The sequence below is a fragment of the Garra rufa genome, chromosome 1, assembly GCF_049309525.1.
Source record: "Garra rufa chromosome 1, GarRuf1.0, whole genome shotgun sequence".
Classification (NCBI taxonomy): domain Eukaryota; kingdom Metazoa; phylum Chordata; class Actinopteri; order Cypriniformes; family Cyprinidae; genus Garra; species Garra rufa.
Genome location: NC_133361.1, coordinates 74,544,003 through 74,565,199, shown reverse-complemented (window position 1 = coordinate 74,565,199; position 21,197 = coordinate 74,544,003). Strand labels below are relative to the sequence as shown.

The 21,197-nt window shown below is 36.6% G+C and overlaps 2 protein-coding genes across 2 annotated transcripts in view; both read left to right on the top strand.

Annotated features, from left to right (window-relative positions):
• Nucleotides 1-21,197, top strand: part of LOC141319911 (NACHT, LRR and PYD domains-containing protein 12-like) — an 812,443-nt gene that overhangs the window by 53,696 nt on the left and 737,550 nt on the right. The gene's annotated exons all lie outside the window — the stretch shown is intronic.
• On the top strand, nt 729-20,460 carry LOC141342610 (legumain-like). The gene is made up of 11 exons (XM_073847105.1): nt 729-853; nt 4,854-4,942; nt 5,091-5,188; nt 5,311-5,392; nt 5,472-5,554; nt 6,648-6,723; nt 15,791-15,853; nt 16,958-17,024; nt 18,576-18,694; nt 18,777-18,866; nt 20,203-20,460. Exons 2-11 carry the CDS (start codon nt 4,868-4,870, stop codon nt 20,326-20,328), a joined length of 879 nt encoding a protein of 292 aa, XP_073703206.1. The 5' UTR covers nt 729-853; nt 4,854-4,867; the 3' UTR covers nt 20,329-20,460.

Below are 21,197 nucleotides of genomic sequence, written 5' to 3'. Positions count from 1 at the left end.
TTTATGCAGCAAACACATAGAGTTGTAAAAGTTAATGTGCCTTCTAAAAATCTAAACAATTAATATTTATGTTTTAAATAAATATAATAATGACAAACATATAAAGGCTGAAATGCCATTGAATAAGGTATTTTGTTTTTGTGTGAACCTGTATCTGAATTATAAATCATGTCATTTTATGGCTTAATATTTTACCGCGCATTGTCCAACCCCACTCATACTATTCATTTTACTTGTGTAGCTCTTAAAATGGATCATAAATTGCCTTAAATTGATATTTACACTAAATAGTGAAATAAAATTCCTTCTTTTTTGTTTATATTCGTGTATTGAAAACGTTTTGTTTGACATTTAGACTTCTATTTGATTTTCTATATTTAAAAAAAAAAATGTAAAAAAGCTTTTTTTATTTGGGCTAGTTAAATTAATTTTCGGGCTACCAAAATCTGAAGAGTACCTGCCCGAAGGGCTACCAGAGATTTAGAAATTTTGCGAGCCCTGCACTGGGGAATTTACTGTGTTGGAAACAACCCATCATTTTTAGGCTGTGCATTTTAATTAAATTTAAATACAAGAAAGAAATGAGTGTGAATATAAAAGGGAAAGCACCCCAACCAACAGTAAAACAACAAAAACCAAGTGTACACCAACCCTGCATGATTCATATCGGATACATATAAATTTAGTAGCCTAGTTTCATAGTTTCACTTTCTTTTGTTTTGAACATTCTTTTAGTGAAGAGTAGCCTGTGTCTTAGCTCTTTCATATTTCTATCCTATTTTATCGCTAACAGTTAGAGACTTGTCCTAAGAAATCTCTTCTGAGACGAAGAGGAAGGGGATTAAAACCACCGGTGAGTTTTTCCTGTTGTTGTTGTTTGGTGTGCTTTCTTTTTTTTTATATTCACACTCATTTCATTGTTGTATTTAAGTTTATTTAAAACCTAAAAAAAAATGTTGGGTTGTTCCATGGATGGGAAAATATATGTACTGAAACAACTGTTGGGTTACAAACTGAGCTATACTAGTTTGTTTTATTTTTTAACACATTATTGAATAATAATAATGCAGCCTAGTTAAATTTTTACCCACACGTGTCTACAACTAGTTTCTTTTGTCTACAACTTTCGTTTTACATGATGTGGAATCCCCCTACAGGATAAAGTTGAAATTAGGTGACTGTAAAACACTTTTAATCATTCTCTCCTTCCAGATACTGGGATCATTAGGAGTAAAGTAGACTGTGTCTGGGCATTTTGTGTGTACTTTGCATTACATGTATATTATAATATTACCATTCAGTTGCAGTGGTGTAATGTAACAAAGTAATAATACTTTTGCTTTACACCTACTGCAGATAAAACTATATGTTGGATCAACAATATTGCCTAAAACTAGACTAAAATAACTTAAAAGAGAACAGTACTGCAGATATGCAAGTAGTGACCTGAATAAGACATTTCACTTAAAAAAAAAATTTAGTTGAAAAAACAGAAGATAGTTGAATTTATATATATATATATATATATATATATATATATATATATATATATATATATATATATATATATAAATTCAATAGTTTGCATACACTTGATTCTTAATACTGTGTTGTTCCCTGAATGATCCACAGCTGTGTTTGTTTAGTGATAGTTGTTCATGAGTCTCTTTGTCCTGGTAAACTGTTAGCCTTAAAAAAAAATCTTTCAGGTCCCACAAATTCTTTGGTTTTTCAACATTTTTGGGTATTTGAATCTTTTTTAAACAATGGCTGTATGATTTTGAGATCCATCTTTACACACTGAGGACATTAAAAAAGGTTCAAACACACACTGATGCTTCAGAAAGAAACATGGTGCATTAAGAGACTGGGGGTGAAAACTTTTGAACAGAATGTGAATGTGTAAAGAATGTCTATGTTTTTCTTATTTTGCCTAAATATCATATTTTTTTCCATTTAGTACTGCCTTTTAGAAGCTACAGAAGATACTTGCGCGTTTCTCAGAAGACAAAATAAGTTCAATTTACCCTAATCTTTAAATTAAAAAAGTTTTCACCTCCTTTGAATGCATCGTGTTTCCTTCCGGAGCATCAGTGAGTGTTTGAACCTTCTGTAATAGTTGCATATGAGTCCCTCAGTTGTCCTCAGTGTGAAAATATTATCTCAAAATCATGCAGTCATTGTTGGAAAGGGTTTAAATGCAAGTATTTTTTGGGAGTATCTGTACTTTACTTGAGTTTTTATATTTCAATAAATGTTAAATGAGGACTGAAGCAGAGTTAAAGTTAATGAGTGATGTAATAGTGATAATTGATCTTTATTGAAGACAAATCAGTGATCTGGTGGTTTAATTTCACTTTGACTTTTTCATGTCTTTTATATTTATAAATATATTCAATGTTTTATGTTAAAAACAAAACACTAGGCCTATTTATGCGTCTATATCTACAGGTTAAATGCATCCATGTCCCCTCTGGGATACATTAAACTGTGTAAATACATCTAAATTTCAGATGCAGATTTCAGAAATGTTTTCTTATGTTGGAATGGAAGACACTGTTGACTGTGGGTTTTTATTAACCGCACATTACATGACTGTGTTACGTAATTAACATTTGATGACTACCACACCAAGAGGGGGGAGGAGCAAGATAGAGAGACCGCATAATCACATACAGTTAGTGATGTCATACATATCAGTGTACTGCATCCCCTTTCCTTAGCATGGTACCAAACATGAAACAAGATTAGACTCTAGATGCACCTACAACAGAATGAACATTAGTTCACTTATTTGTACACCTCTTTGCTAGAACAACAAATGTATATTAAACTTGTAGCATTAACCGAAGGTACTTTTGCATATTGTAAATGAATAAAATGTAAAGAAAATATCTTGCACTATATGGAAACTGGTATTGTAAACCAAGATAAACAATGAAATAAAATGAATGTGCAATTCAACAGCATATCGAGTTTTTCAGTCCTTGTACTTTGGGCTAGGGTGAACAATGCATCCAGACCATGTCACATAAGGACTACCTCTCAATTGTGTGTGTGTGTCTGAGAGGTTACTTGACCTGTGGTTGTTTGAGTGAGTACAACAGGTACCCCTCCAAATGGAGCTGTGCATGAAGAGGCTAGAGGAATAGGTTACAGCAAATAGCTGTGGAGTGGCAGGGTGGTGCGGGTTTGTCTGGACATTAGTCTCTGAGCTGGAGAGCCAAGCTTGCGATCCCATGGAGCATTTTGCATATTCAACAAGTTGAGATAGATGTTGGTGCCATCTCTTTTGGACTTGTCCATGAGTTGTTTAGCACTGCGCGCTCTGCTAGGCCACTAGACTGAGGTTAGTTTGGACAAAGTCCCAGTCCATGGCAAAATCTTTAAACTTGTTGATCATGAACTGTCTCCCATTTTGATCCATGAACAGAAAAATGTCTCTTTAGCTTTTGCATGACACTTGGTGTCGTTAAATTCTGTAGCTGATCAATCTTGTACCAGCCGAAATACAAGTCGACTTTGTCTAAATATTTTATCGCTATTCCCAAAATATTTCAACTTTATTTTCATAATTTCAATTTCATTCTCATAATATTTTTACTTTATTATCATAATTTTGACTTTATATTATAATATTTAACTTTATTCTTGTAATTTTTGACTTTATTCTCATAATTTGGACTTTATTGTCTAAATATTTTGTCTTTATTTTCAAAACATTTTAACTTTTTTATCGTAATTTTGACTTCATTCTCAAAACATTTAGAGTTTATTCTTATAATTTGGGCTTTATTGTAGAAATACTTTGACATTATTCTTGTAATATTTTCATAATTTTGCATTTGTCTATATATTTTATCGCTATTCTCTAATTATTTCGACTTTATTTTCATAATTCTCACTTTATTCTTGAAATGTTTTGACTCATTCTCATATTTCGACTTCATTATCGAATCATTTCGACTTTATTCTTGTAATATTTTGATTATTCTCATAATTTCTGCTTTATTCTCAAAATATTATGACTTTTATTCTCATAATTTTATTGTTGACATATTTAATCTTTATTCTCGAAACATTTTGACTTTATTTTTATAAGAATTGGAATTGATGCAACATCTGTTGGAGTAGAGCAGGAGTGCTGTGCATGAGACGTTTAATGATTGTCACCAAACGTGGGTGATCAGTTTCAATGGTCATTAGTTTGTCATATATTATCACTGAATGTGGTACAAGCAAAAACTGCATCTAGGAGTTTTTTTTCTATTTGCACCTAGTGCATTTTAGTTTGTGTGAGGACCCATGAGGCGGAAGTGATAGGCTTATTTTCCTGCAGGCACGCCGCTCCTAAACTGCTTCTTTTCCAGTTTGCATTTACTGACCCCTGCTGAAAAAAAACAGCATATGCTGGTTAGGTATGTTTTGGTGCTGGGATGCTGGTTTTAGCTGGTATATGCTGGTCCTTTGCCGGTTTATGCTGGTCCCTTGCTGGTTTATGCTGGTCCTTGACCAGCTAAGGACCAGCATAAACCAGCAAAGGACCAGCATAAACCTGCTAAAACCAGCATCCCAGCACCAAAACATACCTAACCAGCATATGCTGTTTTTTTTTTTTTCAGCAGGGACACTTTTACTTTCAATCTTAAAACTTAAACATACATAAGTACAATAAATATCACATACTTTAAGACTTTACTCAAGAAATATTTTAAGGGTTACTTTAACTTCTACCAAAGTCAGATATCTGTACTTTTACTTTTAAGTATAGCTTTCAGGTACTAATACACCACTGTTCAATTGTTATTACAGTTTGTGAATTAAGATAACACACTGTTTTCTATCTGAACTAGACTTTGGTCTTGAAATGGGTGCAGCAGATGGAAAAAAGTGGATAATGCTCGTAGCTGGTTCAAACACATGGGACAATTACAGGCACCAGGTATGTGGCCTACAATGACAGTATTATTGACATTTTGTTAATTTTTCTTGTGATTCTGTACCTTCTCTGTGAATCAACCCATTGATCATACACTGATTCTAGGACATTGCTCCATCATCCAATGTCTTTTTTGACATCTCCATTTCAGGCCAATGTGTGTCACGCCTATCAGATAGTTCATCAGAATGGGATTCCTGATGATCAGATTGTGGTGATGATGTATGATGACATTGCTCATCATAAGAAGTAAGAGACTTCCTTCCAGTCAAGTGGCTCATTGCTGATGTACAATTATAGCAGATTTAACACAAGACTCACATAGATCTTCACTGTCATGCTGTACCATTAAAATTTATATTCCTTCACAGTAACCCTTATCCTGGCAACATTATCAATAAACCGAACGGACCGAATGTGTATCCAGGGGTTCCAAAAGATTACACTGGAGAGGTCATTTTCTTTTCTTTTTATCAAACACAATACAGATGTTTTCGTCCTATATGTAAGCACAATTCTCACTGTCTTACAGGACGTAACACCTAAAAACTTCCTGGCTGCACTCAAAGGAGACAGATGTGCTGTGAAAAAGAGAAATCCAAAAGTTATTACAAGGTCTTGCTATAACAAACAATCTTGTCAGTGCATCATATTACAGTTCAGATTCAAATATGGATGTGTATGCAAGATAATGAAATTATTTAACAGCAAAAAACCCAGTGTTAAATAAACTCTCCAAGAAGTTTAGTTGAGTCCATACTCAACAGTAGTGAAATGAACACCGAAGCAGTGATTGAGGTAATTATGTGGTTATTGAAGACACCTGATGTTAATAAGCAAAATGACCAAAATGAGAAAATCTAATTGTGTAAGTCACCATTATAGTGTTCAGTGTTTGCATTAGTTGGCCTCTTGGCCCTTAACTTTTCAATATTATATTTTGTTTATAAAAAAATATTTATAAATAACAGCCTGACAAACAAAGAAGAAAAGTCTTCCCATGGTGATTCGGTCTTAACATAATTCACTGAACTCATACAGAGTTCCACCAAGAGTCTTTTTACCATTAAACATCTCGGTTCTTCCTGTTCAGTTATTAATATATCTAATCCCTGGGTTGCCGTACAGTTAAGACTGTTGTTAGGATTTTTTTTTTCTTTTCTTTTTTTTTTTTTGGTCAAGGATGTTTCTGTAATACCCCTTTACTATCTGAAGTTAAGATAACACAATTTGAAAAGGCTGTTATGTAATAATAGCTTTTGTTCTAAACATTACAATGGCTACCAAATAGATTTCAAAGTTAGGATCTTTCTGTAATACGCCCCCAGGTCAATACATAATTTCAAAGCATAATCAACACCACATAATCACCTTTCCTCTGGTTTGGCTGTTATAACTCAATTACAACATCCAAACTAAATATAAACTAAAATTAAAAAGTCAAGAGCCCACCTAATGCAATTATGCTATAATGGTGACTTTTTTCTCCTTTAGTGATTCTGCTTTTTAACATCAGGTGTCTTCATTAATCACTTAATTACCTCAATCACTTTAACACTGCTTTAGTGTCCATTTTAACACTTTATTTTGGTATATTTTGATTATGGACTCAAATAATCTCCAGTGAGAGTTCCTTTAACACTTGGCTTTTTTTGGGTGTTTAAATGATAATGAAAGATATAAATGTTTTCTCTTTTTTGTTTCACAGTGAAAGAAATGACACAATATTCATCTATCTGACAGCTCATGGAGGTTTAGGCGGATTTTCCTTTCCTAACAGTACTGTAAGTTTTTTTTTTTTTTTTTACCTCTAGGGTTAAAAATGTATAAGTATTATGAGTGGAGCAAATCCCTGGTGTCAAATTAACACCGCTCAGTGTCGATATGGGTGCACACTACAGTGTGTTAAAAGTAACATTGAAGCTGTGTTGAGATGAATGACATAATTAAATTTAATACTTAAGGGATGATTGAGCATTAGTGATTAACACCTACTGTTAATGAACACAATCACTGAAGAGAAACAACAAATAAACCTCAGCCACAAGTTTAGATGAATTAAACTGAAATAAAACACATGAAATCTCTCAAGATCTCAGCAGAGGAGGATTAAACAACTCCACAAACAGCAGCACTAGCTTGTTGCTAACCAGTTTTATTTTATTTATAAAAAAGGTCTAAAACTTTTTATTGAGAGAGGTTTAAATGATGATTTTCACTTAAAGTTTCCATTAATGTGATCAGTGTTTGCTTTAGTTGACCACTTGACCCTTGACATTATAACTTTAGGTTATTGTAACTCTAGTTATAAGTATCCAGTAATATAACGCATTACTAATGCAATTTGGGTAATAATATTATGTGTTGCAATCTCAGTAAAGCAAGTTACAACAACATATTTTAACTCAAAATTAGTTTGTGAATTAAAAATAAATCCACAGGTAAAATATTTGTCTTCCTGTTGCTGGAATTCGATAGTTGAGATGACTGAAGAACTACAGGACACACTCCCGTTATGGAGAAATAGCACGAGAGTAACTCCTGGAAACACCTGGACTGGTGCCACTAACACTAAACAAATGAAGAGAGCTGCAGAGTCGGAGAAGAGAAAAAATGCGGCGGACAAGCGCAGACAAGCAACAAAAATACGTTTAAAAATGTCAAAATCTGTTTTTATTAAATCATATTCTATGTATAAAATGAATGAATACGGGAAATATATCTGACTTAAATAGCCTAATTAACAGATTAACAAAACGAAAGGAAAAGACTGCGTGACATTCTGCTGAGTTTGTTCATTTTTGTGTGGAGCAGTGCTCTACGAAAATTCACGGAATGAAAACCGAAATGAAAGAAATAAAAGGAAATGCAGTTTTCAATGATCTGTAAGAACAAAAATGACGGAGTTGTCTGCTGGGAGTACATGTCAACAAGTGTGTGAAAGTGTTCAAATCTGAGTGTTAAATTAACACTGAAGCACAGTTAAAGTTATTGAGGTAATTAAGTGATTAATTGAGTGATGATTGATCATTATTGGAGACACCTGATGTTAATGAGCAGAATCACCAAAGACATTTTTTATGTCACCATTATAGTGGCCAGTGTTTGCTTTAGTTGGGCTCTTGACCCTTACATTTTTAAAGTTAGGTTATGTTTGGCTGATATAACTGAGATATAGCAAACAGATAAACAAAGAGGAGGAAACTCATATAGAGCTTGATCTGGTGAGTTGTATTTATATTGTTAATTGTAGCAGCATAACATTTTCAAAACAATTGGAGGTGTTTATTGATGGTTGTTTGATTAAAAAAAAAGTAATTAAAAATTAGTTTTTTCATTAGGGCACAAACATCAAGAGTCAAGCTGTGAATCTCAACAATGGTGACAATCAAAAAAGCATGTTGCAGTGCATTCTGGGTGCCACCAATCAAAATCTGTTTTCTGGATATGCTGTTTGTCACCGTTGCTGAGATTCCTACACTGATTCTTGATGTATGTGTGTGACTCAATTTTGTATTTTGTTTGTAATTATCCAAACAACCTTCAAGAAATTCTTTGAGTTAGTGAATACTTTAGAATCACAGGGCTGTTATAACCAGCATCAAAAAATTCAATGTCTTTTAGATTTAGGCTGTAAATAAGCTCAGTGATTCACACACCTTTTTGCATGTCTGTCTGTTATAACTTAGCTTTTATAACTAACTTTAAAATGTAAGGATTAAGAGCCCAACTAAAGCAAACGCTGGCCACTATGATGGTGACATAAAAATTGTGATTTTCGTTTTTGGTGATTCTGCTCATTAATATCAGGTGTCTCTAATAATGATCAATCATCACTCAATTAATCACTTAATTACCTCAATAACTTTAACTCTGCTTCAGTGTTAATTTAAAACTAAGATTTTAACACTTTCACACTCTTGAGTGTGGTCTCACATGTTCTCCCAGGAGAGTAAATTTCACACTGGAATTTTTTTTTGCTGTGTACAACGTAACGTTAGACATACTGGTAGCCCTACCTAATTATGTTTTTATAATTTTATGCTAGCTATCCTCCAGAATTAGCCAATCAGCAGCATCTGCGTTCGTGGTGTTGCTCACTTTAAAGCACCATTTCTCTGTGGTTCAAAAAACATTAAATTACATTCATATTATTAGATTGTATCTAAAATTATTTTATATAGGCCTATGGTAAGAAAAAAAGAATTATACACATATCTTAAGTTGATGTTACTTTAGTATATGGCAAGTTAAAAGGTATTATTTTTGTACAAAAAGTACAAAATTGTACATAAATTCTTTTTGGCTTGTTTATATTTCCATTCTTGTTTTGTTCTCAGTTCTGTTCTGCCGTTAAATTTAAAGGATTTGTTGTGGAGTGATGGGAAGTAAAATAGCATGGTTTTTCAATATGTTTGGCTGGCTGTATTTTATTATGACAATGAACAGGCTGCATTGTCCAGTTAGTAGCCTAATGCTTAACTGCGTGTCAGAAGTGCCGACACCATCACTTTTCCACTCTAATAAAAGTGGAAACAACTTAGACTACTCTTTTTGTGGTCGTATAAGAGTAAGAGTCTTAAAGGATTAGTTTACTTTCATAACAACAATTTACAGAAAATGTACTCAGCCACTTGTCATCCAAGATGTTCATGTCTTTCTTTCCTCAGTCATAAAGAAATTGTTTTTGAGGAAAACATTTCAGGATTTTCCCCAAATAATGGATACAGCGGGGAAAATAAGTATTTAACACATCAGCATTTTTCATCAGTAAGGATATTTCTAAGTGGGCTATTGACACAAATTTTCCATCAGATGTAGCCATCAAGCCAAATATTGAATTCATACAAAGAAATCAGAACATTTAAGTATACAAGTTGAGTCATTATAAATAAAGTGAAATGACACAGGGAATAAGTATTGAACACATGAAGAAAACAAGGTACAAAATGGCATAGAAAGCCAGGAGATCACCTGAAATCTGTCAGTACTAACTGATATCAGCTGCTTTAGTCCTAATTGATGGCCTATAAAGGCGTCTCATTACCCAGAAGGCACATGGGAAAGACTTCATGATGGTAAAAGCAAATAACTCTCTCAAGATCTTTGTAATCTTATCGTTGAAAAGCATTTTGATGGGAATGGTTATAGGTGCATTTCCAGAATGCTGAATGAGCACTGTGGGGGCCATTATCCGGAAATGGAAAGAGCATCAGTTCACCATAAACCGGCCACGATCAGGTACTCCACGTAAGATCCCTGTCCGAGGAGTCCAAAGAATAATCAGGAGAGTTCTCCAAGAGCCAAGAACCACTTCAGGAAGACCTTGCATCAGCAGGTACTGTTGTTTCAAAGAAAACTATAAGCAATGCACTGAACCGCCATGGCATCCATGCACACTCACCACGCAAGACTCCATTTCTGAACAAAAAGCATGTTGAGGCTCGGTTAAAGTTTGTGGATTACTGGGAGACTATAGTATGGTCAGATGAAAGCAAAATTTAACTTTTAGGCAGTTTTTCTACACACCATGTTTGGAGGAGAAATGGCACTGCCCACCACCCCAAGAACACCATACCAACAGTTAAGTTTGGGGGTGGAAGCATCATGGTTTGGGGCTGCTTTTCAGCAAGGGTTCCTGGCAGACTTCATATTATTGAAGGCAGGATGATTGGAGAAATGTACCGGGACATTCTGGATAAAAATCTGCTGCCATCTACCAGAAAGCTGCAAATGAAAAGAATTTGGACATTTCAGCAAGGCAATGATCCCAAACATAAGGCCAAGGAAGCAATGAAGTGGTTTCAAAGAAAGAAAATCAAGTTGCTTGAATGGCCCAGTCAATCACCTGACCTAAATCCCATAGAAAATCTCTGGAGAGAACTAAAGATCAAAGTTCATAAAAGAGGCCCAAGGAACCTTCAAGATTTAAAGAGCGTTTGTGTGGAAGAATGGGCCAGAATCACTCCTGAGCAATGGTCTCTCCATACAAGAGGCGTCTAGAAGCTGAAATCACCAACAAAGGCTTTTCTACAAAGTATTAAATAAAGTGTGTTCAATACTTATTCCCTGTGTCATTTCACTTTATTTATTATGACTCAACTTGTATACTTAAATGTTCTGATTTCTTTGTATGAATTCAATATTTGGCTTGATGGCTACATCTGGTGGAAATTGTGTCAATAGCCCACTTAGAAATACCCTTACTGATAAAAATGCTGATGTGTCAAATACTTATTTTCCATGCTGTATGTATGGCACCCCCATGTTTGAGCTTCCAAAATGCAGTTTAAATGCAGCTTCAAAAGGCTCTAAACAATCCCAGCCGATGAGGAAGGGTCTTATCTAGCGAAATAATCGGTTATTTTCTAAACAAATTGACAATTTATATACTTTTTACACTCAAATACTTGTCTTGTCTCGTCTCTGCGCAGCGCGTGTGTAGTCAGTATACTCTGGGTCAATGCAGTTAGGGGATGTCGAAAAGCTCCCATCTCGTTTTCTTCCCTAACTTCAAAATCGCCTTACATCGCTGCAAAAGTACTGACACAGTGTTTACCAAGTGAACGTACAAAGAAGCTCAAATGCCCTTTACAAAAAAAAGGTAAAACAGCGATGCAGGACAATTTTGACGTTGAAGACATACGAGATGGGAGTTTTTCGATACACCCTAACTGCGATCGTTTCGTTAGATAAGACCCTTCCTCCTTGGCTGGGATCATTTAGAGCCTTTTGAAGCTGCATTTAAGCTGCATTTTGTTAGTTCAAACTCGAGGCGCCATACATATCCATTATATAGAAAGAAATCTTGAAATGTTTTCCTCAAAAAAGCAATTTCTTTATGACTGAGGAAAGAAAGACATGAACATCTTGGATGATAATGGGGGTGAGTACATTATCTGTAAATTGTTGTTATGAAAGTGAACTAATCCTTTAAGGCATTATTTGAAACTATTCTGAAAATGTCTTTTATTTATGTAGGCTACATTCACAATAAACTTTTTTTAACAATGGAAACATAAAGGATACTGCTTTCTCAAGAGCACATCACAAAAATAAAACGAAATTCTGCATGTAGGCTGCTACTTGTTGCACAGTTTTTTTATTTAGTTTTGTTAATATATTATTTAAAAAAAAGTGTATGTGTATATATATATATATTGCCTATAAGCCTATGTATTTCTTTTATATATAGCTTTATTATGCTTTTCTCTGTTGGCAGAAGTGCTGCAGGTGCGTGATGTGATCATGTGAATCCTCGCCTTCTGTTGTTCATACTGCTTTTTGCGTGTATAAAATAATCCTTGGAAAACAAATGTAGGTATTTAAATGAGTCACAGCCATGTAATTTGAAATGATCTCGATGGTTAACCGTTAATAATAGCTTAGCCGTTGATTGTCGATTTGGACAAATTAAATGACCGAAATTAACATTTCCTATTTCTAATACAGCTGGGTATAATAAATTATGAATGGAAACAGCTTTCGACCAAACAGTTTATCAGGGATGATCATCACGTACACAATTTTATTTGCAAAATGCCAGTTGGATGGAAACAGGCAAGAGACAGCAAATTTCACAAATTTTTTTCTTTATCAATAATAAAAAAAAAAAGGCAGTGGCTTTTGTTTCAGTCATTAATCCAAATATTGATGACAACTGTGTTTTTTGTGGATCGAGAAAAACGTCTCTAGGTTACGTATGTAACCATGGTTCCCTGAGAAGGGAACAAGACACCGTGTCCCCTAGGGGTCGCTATTGGGGAACGCCACAGCGTGACTCGTGTCTGAAGAATGCATATGAAAAAATTACATGAAATGGCCGGCGACAGCGTATGACGTCACCGCGACACAACTGCCGCTGCTGGGCACTACAGGGCATCACTCTATAAAGAGGCGCCTGTGTAAACACACATCCACTTCAACGTCTGAAGCTTCTCTTCCATAGGAAGTGTAGGGGACGTGGTGTCTCGTTCCCTTCTCAGGGAACCATGGTTACATACGTAACCTAGAGACGTTCCCTTCCGAGGGAACCCTCACCGCGTCCCCTAGGGGTCGCAATTGGGGAACGGTTATACCCACGCTTCCATGCTGAGGGGAGTGCATGCTATGACAGCCAGCACTAAGCATTAATTCTGAGAAGACGTGGTGAAGGGAGCTTGTACTCGACCCGGAAATCAGGCACAGACAGGCTCCTAACCCTGATTAACAGAGAGGACAACCCGCCTGCCAGGAGGCAGCGCTCAGATTCCACCCTTCCTCAGAAGGGGAGCCTACTTTTTTTGGGGGGCAGCCGTGGCCTAATGGTTAGAGAGTTGGACTTGTAATCCAAAGGTTGCAGGTTCGATTCTCAGGTCCGGCAGGGATTGTAGGTGGGGGGAGTGAATGTACAGCACTCTCTCCACCCTCAATACCACGGCTGAGGTGAGTCCCTTGAGCAAGGCACCGATCCCCCAACTGCTCCCCGGGCGCCGCAGCAATGGCTGCCCACTGCTCCGGGTGTGTGTGTGTTCACTACTGTGTGTGTGCACTTGGATGGGTTAAATGCAGAGCACAAATTCCTAGTATGGGTCACCATACTTGGCCTCACCTCACTTCCTCCTTACTTGTCCTGCCAGGAGCAGTGCTCTTAAGTGGGACCCTTCTAAAAGAGGAGCAATCATGCTTGGGTGGTGCTCTGAGAGGACCCTTTCCGCAGAAAGGGGAGCTACCAAAGTCACCTCAAGGCCCTGAGAAGGGAGAGCTCCTAGAAGTCATGAGGACGGACTCCTAACCCTGAAGCCCAGGGAGGAATGCCCATCTAGCCGAGGGGGCGCTCATTGGGGACCATTTCCTCGAAAAGGGGAGAGCCCAGCTCGTGCGTGAGGCCTGAAGAGTGAGAATTAGCTTGGACAAGAGGGACAGGCTCCTAACCTAGATGAACCGGGAGGAAAACCTGGCTTTGTCAGTGAGAAGTGGTACTCTGAATAAATTTCCGCGGAAAGGGAAGTACTACCTCGGTCGAACCGACCCTGCCCTTGGGCTAACAGGGGGATCGACATGTTCCTGTCTCAACAGGACATAAATTTCCCAGAGCAGGAACTGGAGGACTGAGAAATTGCTCCTTGGAGACAAAAACTCAGGAGGTTCTGGAAAGAACCTTCAGCTGATGAGATCACTCCAGGATCTGGAGTCCATAAAAAGGGGCTAGAGGAGGTATTCTCAGAAAAAGGCCTGCAAAGGACAGCGTTAAACATGCCAAGGGCAATCCTAAGAAAGAAACTTAGGGAGCTTACCTTGAAGAGGACATAAGTCCTATGTCTAACATATGCTGTAAGGGTGGTTTACCGCACAACCTGTGGCGTGGAGAGGACGAACACTGCCGTAACCATAATCCGCAGGATCAGAGGGGGAGCATCCACCGTAGACTCGTCATATTTTTCTCTGAGAAGCAAAAACACAACACACAGGCCTGAGATAATATTAAGTTACTTTTCTTTTATTAAAAGAAAAAATGGATCGTACTCACCCATAAGTGACCTGCATTTAACTCAAACTTAAACAAAAACCTGTTTAAGGAGTTAAAGTCCGGACCATCAGAAATGGAGGTTCCTATGGACATAAGAACCGCTAAGAAGTTATAGGTCCAAGGGAGCTCCAACCTTCTAGACTCTTCTCTGTTCCTCAGAACGAGAGAGAGCAGGACCCCTGTGTTGTTGGGGCTCAGACCTGGGCCTTCATGGAATAAAGGACTTAAAGGCAGTGGTCTACCTAGTACATAGTCACACAAATCCAAAAAGGCCAATGAACCTGGGAAAACTAACAGAGAAACTAACAGTGAAAGACCTCTGGTTAGTCCTCCTAAAAGCAGCCCAAACCAACAGAGTGGGCTGTCTACTTAAAACCCTAGCAGGGGAGACAGCGCCATCTAGGCAAGAGCTTCAGGAGAACAGCTCATAATACCCCAAAAGGGGAGCATTCAGTAAGCCAGCACACATCCTCAGATGTCTGGTCTGTGTGTGTAGGAAGGACCACCAGAGGTAAAACTGACCGAAAGCCTCCAGACCCTAAAGGGGGAAGAATTAACACACAGCTAGCCTCAGACAGCTGCAGTTAATAAGACTGTTCTGCCATAATCACCTCCCTCCTTTGCGAATGCGTTTTCGCAATGAGCCCATTAGTTCCCTCGGGAGCCGAACGTGCTGTAATTTACCACACCCACGTAGCAGAGAGTCGTTGCAAGTGGGTATGAGAGCGTGCCTCTCGTTACAACCAAGCAATGAATGCACCGATTGCATTCCATTCTCTCAAGAGCTAATCTTGCTTGCGTTATCCCCTCACAGCTCGGGCAGTGTGAAAGTGCAGGTATCAGATTACCACACACGTCACACGCAGGCCTCCGGTGAGAGAATACATGCACCCTTAGACAAAGAGAAGCTGAAGACGATGAAGAGGATGTGTGTTTACACTGGCGCCTCTTTAGACAGTGACGCACTAGCAGCGGCAGCCGTGCCGCGGTGACTTCATACGCTGACGGCGGCCATTTTATGTAGTTTTTTCATATGCACTCTTCAGACATGAGTCATGCTGCGGCGTTCCCCAATAGCAACCCCTAGGGGACACGGAGTTCCCTCGGAAGGGAACTATCTGTCATTGTTTTGTAGAAAGTGCAAGGCTTTTTTAAGCAGTGTTAGTTTTACACTGGGAAATTTTGCTGTGTATATATATACCAGTGAATTATTCTTTGCCAGAATTTTTAAGATCTGCTTGCAAATTTACCAAGACTAAAGTCTGAATAGATAAGTACTTAAAAGATTGTACAGTATTTTTCTGCTTTTATTGTGGTGATCTAATTAAGTCCTTTTCCTGAAGCTTTATGCCCGTGATCTCATTGAAACCATCAAGGACATGGCAAGAGACAACAAGTTCTCAAAGGTAAATACAAACATTTATATACACCAATTAAGAAATAGTCAGTATAATGTATGGGCTCTTTTCCTGGAACTCTAGAGTACTTTTGTAGTGTTACCTGTCCTTTTTTTGCAGGTCATAAATGATCTTTCCCATTAAAGGGCAATATTTATTAGAAGTAAGCCTATCAAAGGTTATGTCATTACAGAGGCCTGTGAATTAAAACAAAAGTAATTATTGTCAATTATGGACCTTAATATTGTAACCATGACTATTAACATTATTAGAATACTTTGAAACACCATGTTCTTATAGGCTACACACACTCAAATGTTTTGTTCTAAATTTAAACTTTATGTAAGCTAATTGCATGCAAATTTTACATCCATTTAGATTACATAGATCTAACATAAACATATTAATAAACTTATAGTGATTCATATGCATTAATCATACGTGAATGAAACAGGTAAGATTTATGCAATAGTGATAAACACTGCTGAGTGTTCATGTGTTTCCACATTAAAGAGTGTTCTTGGCTTTACTGAAAATTGATCCTTATTCCCCTGAAATAGGGCATTATTTGAGAGGACAGACATTTTTAGGGGTGTTTGAAACCACAGTGGACATTTTCAAGTGTACTCATTCAATCCCACAATGCACCGCATAAATGAGTGTACAACCGATGTTCACTCAACCGCTAGAAATATCCCATAATGCACTGTTAGAGTTGCGCGCTGAATGAATCCTGCATCTCACCAGTAGATGGCGCCCGCAGCTCAATCATTAATTTGTTCATTTTACAATGCGCAACTAAGCCTGTTCGAATCATGTCCTCATTTTTTTTCTGTTCACATTCCATGAATTATATTATTCAGATTTTTTAAAATACAAAATGTAAAATTCTACATTCAGAAGTGACCGAAGAGCACACAAGGGTGTACGGTTTAGTTTTCCTTGGTCTGCTGATTAACATCATCCCTCGTCTGTGTTCCAGTCTGCCCAGTAATCCCTTTAGTTTTTGATTTGTTTATTAAAAGTCTGTTTTATTTTGAATTCACCAACATCTCATTGTTTCCCTGTGAATTGTGACAAATAACTCTCCAACTCTTTTTAAATGTGGTGCAGATGGTGATATACATGGGATCCTGTCATTCCGGATCAATGTTCACCACACTCCCCGACAACATTCGTGGTAAGAAGGGCAATTTATATGTGTGTGTGTGTGTGTGTGTGTGTGTGTGCGTGCTCGAGGAAATTAAAGGAACACTTTAAAAACACTATTTAAAGCTATTCAGAGTAACATTTTAGTCTAAAGTAATTTTACTCTTATTCCTAAGACTTAAGAATAACAATGATTCATAAATGTTCCTAAGTGTTAAAGGGATCCTATTTTGCTTTTTCACTTTTTGAATTTTAGTCAGTGTGTGGTGTGTATGTTTGGACAAAAAGCTACAAAGTTACAAACCTCAAAGTCCACTCCAAAGGGGGATATTTAGCTTTAAAAAAATCCCTTTTCAAGAACTACACCTTCTCCTTTGGATTACAGCGTTTGTTTTCCGGATGCTATGATAAATCCCGTCTACAGAAATTCAAATGTTTGGTGGGTGGGAGATTTGCCTAACTTTAGCGATGAAGCATGGACAGCCGCTTTCTGGGATGCTTCAGCGAGCCGCAGGGAAGCTCGTATAAATGCGAGTGGCTGCGAACTGCTCCGGCAGCTGTGTCAGAGGTGGAGGCGTGCCGTTGATGTGTTCGGCATAGAGAATAGAAACACATGCAGAAGCTGATGTAAACACAAGCATTGACTAGAGTGACGATCATCGGTGGTTGGGCCGCGCCGTATGTCCACACATGTAGCAGAATGATGATAATGCTCGACATTACTTGATCCGTGGCAGAGTCTTGGAATCAAGATGTGATGCGTCCGAGAAATTGATTTTGTTGCTAGGCTTTTGAAAAAAGTCTGAAAAGATGTGAGAAAGTCACTAAACCTCGTGACAAATTCACTAAATTGGCAACACTTTCACACTGAGTACAACAAAATTAATGTTTTCTTGGTCCTATCTTGTTTTTATAAATGGGTTTATAATTTCTTTGTATGATATCATGTCCAAAAATGATGGCCACACAATTTGGCATGTTTCATTTTTATGATCACAAATAAAACAATTTCCTTTAAGCAGCTATGCAGTATGTTTACAAAACTTGACAAAATTTTGAAAATAAAGTTGAAGATGTCAAGTTTCCCAGTTCAAATGTCACTGTAGCCACTACCATATGGCAGTTTACTGAAAACAAAACAAGACACTTTTATAAGGATTGTGAGCTTTCTTGGGGCTATTGGACCTGTTGATGGAACTCATGATCACATCATTGCTCCATATGTAAATGACATACCAACAGAAAAAGATTTCAAAGCTTAAGTAATAATTTGTTAGGGTTAGGGATCATTTTTCACAATGCAAAACATTTTAAAAATACATACAAATATTAAATAGTGCCTTAAATAAAATTATTTTACTGTAGCTACATCAAATGATTATTCTGCTGTGACTTCACATAAGCAGGTTCATTATTGGCTGTTTTTTGACACTTAAGGGAAAGATTAGTCTATTCTTAAATTTTATAAACTCAAAGATAAATATTCCCGGAGTCGATGGTATACTCTCATTAAAAAGTGTTCTTTATTTTATATATTATTTATTATATATTATTAATTTGCATTTATTATTATATATTCTAGTGTATGCTGTGACTTCAACAAAAGCAGAAGAGACAGGTTATTCCTGTTATCACGACACTGTGAGGAAGATTTCTCTTTCTGACGAATTCTCAGCTGCTTGGATGCGCTACACTGAAACGGTTTGTCTCTAGCATGATTTGAGTCAAAAATAGAATTATGCTAACAAATAAGATTATGAGTAAAAATGTTTGTATTTCTCAGAATGACCTGAAAAATAAGACATTCCGGGATCAGTTTAGTGATCTTCAGGAAAAGATAAAATCATCTTGCGCCTGCCGTTTTGGGGACATGGTAAAAACACTTTACATTGCATAAATTAATAAATAAAACACTAAATTCAATATTTCGTAACCACACAACAAAAAGCCCAGTGTTAAATAAACTTTCCAGGGAGTCCATACTTGAGTCCATACTCAAGAGTGTTAAAAGTTATTGAGGTAATTAAGTGATTAATTAAGTGATGATTGATTATTATTGAAAACACCTGATTTTGACAAGCACAATCACCAAAAGAGAAAATCAAATGTTGTAAGTCACCAGTTATAGTGGTCAGTTTTTGTATTAGTTTTTGCTCTTGAGTCTTAACTTTTTAGTATTAGTTTTTGTTTAGCTGCTCTAACTGAGATTAAACAGCCAGACAAGCCAAAGATATAATTCTATTTTAATATAAACACAGTTTGAGTCACTGAAATATATGTCTGTGTGTGTATGTGTTGATTATAGCTGCCACCTGGTTCCACTGCAAAAGCCTGTATTTTTCATAATTTTGTAATGCTTTTACAAGCTCCTCTGATCAAAAAACGGTCAAAAGGTTTTCTTTTAGATGCACACAGACATCAGGAATCAGTATATTTAGAGAAACAGATCAACTCTGAACATCACAGAACAAGTGACTAAAAAGTCACAGAAAAACAGTACAAATAAAAGAAAATAGAGTCAAATAAATTACAAAGACAATTTAGCTCATAATTTCTTCATGACGCAATGCATGATGGGGAGTCATGGATGAGTTCTTGGCTACAACATGCATTTTTGATGGTCACCGCTGTTGTGATTCTCACGCTTATTTTTGCTGAAAATATCTGTGTGATTATACCTATAATACCAAATGTTTTATGGTTCACAGGGTTGACATTATGTTCAGGTCATATTTATAGGTTTTCAAGTCACTACATAATGATTATGTCAAAACATAATCAATACCACCTAATCACTTTTGTCTAGTTATTGTATCTCAATTACAGCTGCAAAACTTAATCTAACATTGCAAAGTTAAAGAAGTTAAGGGTCAAAAGCATACAGTAACAAATGCAAACCCTGACAACTGTAATTGGTGACTTACACAATTAGATTTTCTCCTTTTGGTGATTCTGCTTATTACTGTAACATCATGTGTCTTCAATAATGGTCCATCATCACTCAATGAATCACTGAATTACCTCCTTAACTGCTTCAGTGTTCATTTTAACACTTTGAGTAGGGGAGTCAAATAATCTTCCAGGAGAGTTCATTTAACCCTGGGCTTTTTGCTGTACAATACAAGGTTTAACAGGATGATATTCATATCTGGATTCTATCAGTGTTTTATTTTCTGGTTACTAGTGTTTCTGTTTTGACTTTTCTTTAGAAAGTGGGGGATTGTCCGATCAGTGTGTTTCTGAATAACACTCCCCAAAGAGTTCAAGAAAAGACTAGACCTGAGAGTATCTTGAAGTTTCTATATGATTTTGTGTCCCATATGTCTCTTACATAGAGTCTTTCTGTTCTCTGTTGTATCTGGAATACAGCCAATGATGTAATGACAGATCATGAGACTGTTTGTTTCCCTATAAGGATGTCTTGTGCCTTTTTCATCTTTCTGCTGACAGCCCAGTAAAATTTCCTAATAAATACCAACTACCTTTCCTCAATAAACCAGCCTTGAATGAAATGCACTTCTGCTGTGTGTGTCATTCTTGGTTCCAGGGACCTGTATCCTGTTCTGTGTGGCTCAACTCAGATTGAATCTCAAATTTCGGGAATCAAAGAATACTTTTATTCTAACAGTCTCTAAACATGAAGTGCCATTCAAAACATTGCAGCACCGTATTAAAACAGAAACTGATGAAGACTAGATCTGATCAGAAAACATGAAGATCTTCATCTATGTAATACAGTACATCATATGTGTACTCAATATGTAACCAGTGTTGCGGGTAACGCATTACAAGGAACTCTAACTCTATGTAATCAGATTTTACTTTTTTCAAGTAACTAGTAAAGTAACACATTACTTTTTAATTTAGAAGAAAATATCTTCTGTTATAATAGTTACTGTTTAAAATAAGTAACACCAGTTAATCTGCAATAATTAAATATTTGAACACAAATGTGAACCTGGTCAACAAAACTAGTCTTAAGTCGCACAGGTATCCTTGCTGGTTTTAGCTTAGCTGGTTTAAACTGGAAGGAGCTAGCTAGGCTGGTCAAAATACATTTTACGGGTCAAATTATCGATTTTACTTTTATGCCAGAAATTTGAATATTAAGCAAAGATCATGTTTCATGAAGATATTTTGTGAATGTACTACTATAAATAAATGTGTCCTACTTTAAATATATAAAACTTTTGATTATTCCATT

What these genes read in the sequence shown, in the direction of transcription:
- LOC141342610 (XM_073847105.1), top strand. Translation starts at nt 4,868, where the DNA reads ATGGGTGCAGCAGATGGAAAAAAGTGGATAATGCTCGTAGCTGGTTCA. An exon ending in TTTCCTTTCCTAACAGTACT is followed by an intron (nt 6,724 to 15,790) that starts GTAAGTTTTTTT and finishes CTTTTCCTGAAG; the next exon opens with CTTTATGCCCGTGATCTCAT. An exon ending in ACTCCCCGACAACATTCGTG is followed by an intron (nt 17,025 to 18,575) that starts GTAAGAAGGGCA and finishes TATATATTCTAG; the next exon opens with TGTATGCTGTGACTTCAACA.